Source organism: Hyperoodon ampullatus, assembly GCF_949752795.1.
Source record: "Hyperoodon ampullatus genome assembly, chromosome: 6".
NCBI classification, from domain to species: domain Eukaryota; kingdom Metazoa; phylum Chordata; class Mammalia; order Artiodactyla; family Ziphiidae; genus Hyperoodon; species Hyperoodon ampullatus.
In genome coordinates this window covers 56,549,689-56,556,166 of record NC_136919.1, presented here as the reverse complement: position 1 = coordinate 56,556,166, position 6,478 = coordinate 56,549,689, and the positions used below count along the sequence as shown (strand labels likewise).

Sequence of the window (6,478 nt, the reverse complement as noted above, 5' to 3'; positions counted from 1 at the left end):
ATTCAGTAAAACATGTTTAGTTCCTATTTTAATAGGACATGGAAAAGATGGAAAGTTAATCAATTCACTTTACAAGGCTATTATAACCTGGTTAACAAAATCAGAGGAGAAAATCATAGGACATTCATTATGGTCACCACTATATCCTGAGGGCAACATACAACCTGGCTTAGACGAAGTTTATATTTACTTCTAACTAGAGTATCATAATGACGCTAACTAGTGTATCATATCATTTACATAATGATGTAAATGAATTGCATCTTTAATGCAAATCTTTAATCAGGTTGCACATTCAGGCTCGGTGTTTCTTTTTTAAGAATAAACAAATATAAAAAGTTTTCTGTGGTTAAAATTTATTTAATGCACAAAGCAAAAAATAAATAGACTAGGGCTTCCCTGGTGGCACAGTTGTTGAGAATCTGCCTGCCAATGCAGGGGACACGGGTTCGAGCCCTGGTCTGGGAAGATCCCACATGCCGCGGAGCAACTAGGCCCGTGAGCCACAACTACTGAGCCTGCGCATCTGGAGCCTGTGCTCTGCAACAAGAGTGGCCGCGACAGTGAGAGGCCCACGCACCGCGATGAAGAGTAGTAGCCCCCGCTCGCCGTAACTAGAGAAAGCCCTCGCACAGAAACGAAGACCCGACACACCCAAAAATAAATAAATAAATAAATTTATTTATTTTTTTAAAAAATAAAATAAAATAATTAATTAATTACAAAGAACGTGTTTTTTCTCTTAACCACAATTTAAAGGTGCACATAATATTATACAAACAAAAAATAAGTTAAAACTTTATAAATAGTTAAATAAATAAATTTTTAAATAGATAAATCATCTGTAAGGAACTAGTGCCTGCAGAGTTGAACATGATGTTGCTTAATAGTCCTGAAAACATTTGACAAATTAATTCAATTCAGGGCATGATGAGAGCAGAAATGAGTCTTTGACATGGCAGCACAGGTGGAAGTGTGGTCTCGTTAGTGAGAATCATTTCCGTGTTGAAGCAGGTGTGTGTCATTCCTTCCTCCTGAGTCTTTCTTGCAAGTTTGTTGATGAAGAGAAGGATCTCATGAGTTCTGCTCTGACAATCTCCCAGGCACAAGGGCTGTATTGCTTCTCTTGCAGATAGACAGTGATTCTGTGGAAGTATTTCCTCACAGCCAGGATGGAGTCCTCCTTCAGCAGAGGAGTCCCTTCCAGCCCCGCCTCCTGCATCACACAGGCTTGCAGGTCAGTGAGCTGCTGATAAAGTGCAGTGCAGAACCTGTCCAGGAGGGTCTCATCCCAAGCGGCAGCCGAGCCCTCTGTGCTGAAGAGCTGGAAGGTCTGCTGGATCATCTCATGGAGGACAGCGATGGCTTGAGCCTTCTGGAACTGGTTGCCTCCAAACGCCTCCTGGGGGAATCCAAAGTCATTTCTGTCCTTCAGGCAGGAGAAGGGGGAGATTCTCCTCATTTGTTGCAGGAGCATCAGGGCCCTCGTGTTAGCCAGGCTGTGGGTCTGAGGCAGGTCGCAGCCCAGAGAGCAGTTGGAGTTGCAGCTGAGCAGCACCAGGGCCAGGAGTAAGGACACAGTTGGGGCCATCGGGGACCTTGCAGATGCTGCCGGCCTGGCTGAGGTGGGTGATTCTGTGAACCCTGCTCTCTAGGTTCTCTGAAGACCTTCCTTCAGGCCTGGGTCTTAAATGGGAATGAATCGGTTTCCATTTTCTGAATGTTCCCTCTTACTTTCTACTTCTGTTTTTGCTTTTCATTTTGCACTCTCCAGATAGGTTAGGGCAGCGTTTCTCAGCCACTGTTTTTCATCCTTGCCTCCCCTTCTCCTGCCCCCAGAGGCTTTTTAGATATTTTCTTTCCATATGACCCCCCTATGAAATTTTGATACACAGATATACTGGGTACATCGATATGTACTCCATGCATATCTCTACTTTATAAATAGAAAAAGAAAGTGAAAAGATTATTCTTTTTATTCGATGCAGGGGTGAGTATGACAAAAAGATTTAGGCTAAAAATTATCTGTAAAAGCTACTGCAAGTAATTTAACATTTTGGTTAAGTGTGCAGAATGACTTTTAATGTAATACATTTACTTAATAAATAGGAATGTATCAAATTACATATTCAATAAAAATTTATACAAATACTTCATAAGAATACCAATGTACAGATATATTTAAAAATCTATCAAAACTGCTACAACCATTGAAAATTTAAATGATCTTCTTAACATTTATTTGTAGGTAATTATTAGTTTTGATTCATATCATAAAATGATTTCTAACTTCCCTAGCTGCTAGATATTCATCTAGATATTGTCAACAACTTTTTCTCTTTAGGACTAGACGTAATTATTGATCTCCTAGGTAACTTTTTTAGAATTAAATACTAAAATACAACCTATTTGTGCTTAATTCCCAATGCCCTCATCACACTGAGGCTCAAACATAAGCAAAATCCACAAGACAGACAAGGACAGCTTATAAGTAAACAAAGGCCACCTCTCACACTATGACTTTGAGTTCAAGCATATGATGGAGAGAAAGTCCTCTAATGAAACATCAAGCCACCATAGCTTGTAGCACTGATCCTGCATATTGTGTATCTTCCATGCACTCAATGTCAATGCCTCTCGTCTCATACACAAGAAAACCCAAAGAGAAAAATGAATACAAAGGAATGAGATTTTGCTGGATAGGGTTGAGCTTTGGAGTGCCACCACCATTGTAGTAGCTAAGATTTATTCGCACCCCTAAGAACTAATGTTTGTACCCGTGGGAGCGATCTGCTCCCAGATGATTTAGGAATCATCATCGATTTGAATCTTTCTCTGTATTTTTGCATTGAATTTCAGATTCCCCAAAGGACTGTCCGAGGTTCCAATCCAAGCCTATTCTTTTCAAACAAAAGAAAACCATCTTTGTAATTAATTGAGAACTGGATAAATATTGATTGGTATCATGGAAAGAATTAACTTTCAACTCTGATCATGACTTCTTTTATTTTGCAGTGGATGTTCTGTGGCCTCAGCCCTCTCCAATTCCGATCTTTCAATAAATAATAGGTATGTGACCATCTTTGGCAAATCAGCTCTGTAACAACTGGACTCTGTCGTATTCTCTGTAGTATCCTCGGCACCAGGCCCAGTGTAATCACGCAACAGGTACTTTTAACTAAAGCAGACTCTCAGATGTTCTCCTCCCACTGGAAGGCAGTTACGAATGACCAAGCTATTTTCCTTTATCACGGTCGTATTTGCTGGGATTATAATAGACAGTGGCTAGTATTCCCACTCTACTCCTACTGGTATCAGTCATGCCTACTGAGTTTGTTGCTAGAACCACTAGGATTCTCTTTCCTTTAAGGTGCATATGGCTCTGGGGATTGAAGTTGTAAGAGCAGCACAATTTTCAGCCTTTGCCCGGCACTCTATTAAACTCAGGAGGATGGCCTTGTCGCTAATTTGTCCTCTACTAGGTCATGACAGAAAATAACCAGCTTGTTATCACATACAGAGCCACGTATCTGAAGTAAAACTCTCCCTGATTCACACAGGTCACAGCAACCAGAAAATTAACCACGTTACTCTTCGGTGGATCATTATGGATGTGTCAATGACTATCTATATACTGAGATTCTTTGGAGACTCTTCACAAACGTTGATGAATGATCATTTTCATGCTGTGTCTTCATTCCCTTCCAAGGGACAATGGGGTCCATTTCAGTTTGATTTCCAAATTTTGACACATAATAATTCAAGCATTACTGCAGGTTGAAAATGAAGAGTTTGGATTCTGAGTCCTCGGTCTGCTCTTTTGGCCTGATAAATGGCTCATTCTTTATTTACATGAATATATTCTCTCTTCTGGATGCCAAGACATGTAGCCTTCAATGCCCTTTCTGGTCTGAATGTTTCTGTCCCCCCAAAATTCGTATTTGGAAGTCCTAATCTCTAAAGTAATGGTATCAGGTGGCAGGTCCTTTAGGATTTGATTAGGGTGTGAAGATGGAGGCCTCACAAATGGAATTAGTGCCCTTATCAAAGAGGTCAGGATTAATGCCTCCCTCTCCTGCTGTATGATGATACAAGGAGAACTCTGCAGTGTGAGACCTGAAGCAAGCTCTCACCAGAACTGGACCACGTGGACACCCAGATCTTGGATTTCCAGACTCTAGAACTCTATCCCTCCCCTACCCTTCCCCCCTGGTAACCATAAGTTTCTTCTGTTAGTCTGTGGGTCCATTTCTGTTTTGTAAATAAGTTTATTGGTATCATTATTTTTAGATTCCACATATAAATGATATTTTTCTTTCTCTGTGGGTTTGATTGTTTTTTAATGAAGTGTGTGCAAGCAAGAACATTAGTTGTCCCCCTCCACACCACCCAGAACTTCATTAGAACAACTAGTGTAAAGATGAAAAGTGGTCTTATGCACTGAACTTGTCTCCTCATCCATTAATCATCCAATAATTTCCCAACTTCTTTGCAGTGAGATTTCCACGAGGATAAATCCAGGCCATGTAATGTGAGCAGAAGTGCTCTTGCCCTGTATATCCTGGCCCTTGAAAACCTCCCATGTGATGCACCAGACTTTTTCCCTTTACCACTGAGTGGAATAGACTCAAATACTGCAGAAAAATTTGGAGTCACCTGTTGATGATGGAAAAATCCACAAAACAGGGGCTACCCATGTCCCCGAATCACTCTTTGGAGAGCAACTTAGAACATCCATCTGATGAGGTATGCCTGCCTTGTGTTCTTATACCAGGGAAAGATAAGATTCTATTATGATCAAATTCCTGACAGCATTCTGTTTACCTGTGACAGCAGTCAGCATTAAGTTAACTGACAAATGTCTCTAACACCACACTATCCAAAAAACCTTTCTATACTTCATATGTTGAAAATAGCAAATACCCCTCCCAAAACTTAAAGTGATCTTTTAAATTACGTTATAAAATTATTTATACTAGAAAAGAGATTGTGTTCTGTCAAAACCTTTATTAAAATCATGATTTTCACTTCAGACATTTTTCAGCCTGTGAGGAAAAGCAAGTGGAGATTGCTTTGGACTTGAACACTAATGTGATTGAATGAGAAGTGTCACGAGTATAAAAAATATTCTGTATTAGTTGACATTTCTTTGAGGATTCTTACATAAGGGAAAGGCACCTTTCAATTTCCACTCTGACAACCTCCCAGGCACAGGGGCTGTATTCCTTTGCCTTCAGGTAGGCATGGATTCCATGGAAATAGTCCCGGGCAGCAAGTCCCAAATCTCGACAATCCAGATTGTCTTGTTTCATCTGCTCTAGTCGGTGCAGCCTCAGATGAAGGCTAGAGAGAAGTTTATGGAGGACGGTGTTGTTCCAGGCAGCATGGCTGTCCTCCGTGGTGAAGAGGTTGAAGATCTGCTGGAGCATCAGGTGGTGGTGACAGGTGCCTTGAGTCATCTGGATTGGGGTGATATTCTCTCTTTTCCAAGGAAATTTGAAGTCGGTTCTGTCCTTTAGGCACCACTGTGAGGGGATCCTTTGCATCTGTTGCAAATGTTGGAAGACGTCCTTGTTTTTCTGGCTATGGCTTCTAGGCAAGTTCCAGCCAAGAGAGCAAGCGGGGATGGAGCAGAGCATCAGTCCTGCCACTAGCAAATAGATCTGGGCCATTGAGAATGAGTGATTCACTAGATGGCCGCCAGGGGGCGCGCGGGCACCGCCAAACAATTAGGGGGAAGCTTCCTTCCCTGGAACTGTGGACAGCGTCCTTCCCAAGGCGGCCGATAGAGGGCGCAGGGTTTGTTTGGGAAACGCCCACTACTGAGTTTGCGGTCTGCAGCTGTCTCCTGAAGCTTGCGAGACAGAGCAAAACAGTCAACTGAGGCTGCTTTAATAGTCAACATAGTGCGCAAAAGACCTTCGTTTTCGCGGTGCTGAGTGTTGAAGAGGAAGCGTTGTCGCGGCCTGGCCAGAGACATTTTTGTCTGGCTGGGAGCCAGAACCTTGCATTTTCGGGGCTTCCCCTGAGTTTTGCGCTTTATTTTCTCACAGAAACTTGAGCGAGGCAATTTTTGGGAAAGAAGCCATTTTCTGAGTGGTCTGAGGTGGGAAATCAGAGCGATTCCCAGCCTCAGAGAATGGGGAGCCGATTTTTCAGATTCGGGCTCGTTTCTGGCGCGAGACAGCGAAGGTTCAGAGAAGGGGGAACGCGGCGGCGACGATGGGACGACAGGACGGTGTTGGGGACGCCCTGGGCGGTGAGTCGGAGCGCGGCCACCACCGGGGCCGAGGACGCGGCAGGTGAGCGCCCCTGTAGATGCTCTGGGACTTCATGGTGTCTTTCAAGGATACAGCATTAAAGTGAGGGAGAAAGTATTGAATATCTGAAAAGTAGGAATATGAAAAAACTCACAGCATTTTATTTTTTACATTTTAAAATTAATTTTATAATTAACTTAATTCATATCATTTGAAGT

General features: G+C 42.3%; 2 protein-coding genes across 2 annotated transcripts; both read right to left on the bottom strand.

The window, feature by feature from the left end:
* Positions 1 to 1,021: 1,021 nt before the first annotated feature.
* On the bottom strand, positions 1,022 to 1,591 carry LOC307054997 (interferon alpha-1-like; the record flags this gene model as incomplete). The annotated part of the gene is made up of 1 exon (XM_079706912.1): positions 1,022 to 1,591. The coding sequence occupies one exon, from the start codon at positions 1,589 to 1,591 to the stop codon at positions 1,022 to 1,024; it is 570 nt and encodes a 189-aa protein (XP_079563038.1).
* Positions 1,592 to 5,159: 3,568 nt separating this feature from the next.
* On the bottom strand, positions 5,160 to 5,672 carry LOC307054956 (interferon alpha-13-like; the record flags this gene model as incomplete). The annotated part of the gene is made up of 1 exon (XM_079706836.1): positions 5,160 to 5,672. The coding sequence occupies one exon, from the start codon at positions 5,670 to 5,672 to the stop codon at positions 5,160 to 5,162; it is 513 nt and encodes a 170-aa protein (XP_079562962.1).
* Between the last annotated feature and the right edge of the window lie 806 nt (positions 5,673 to 6,478).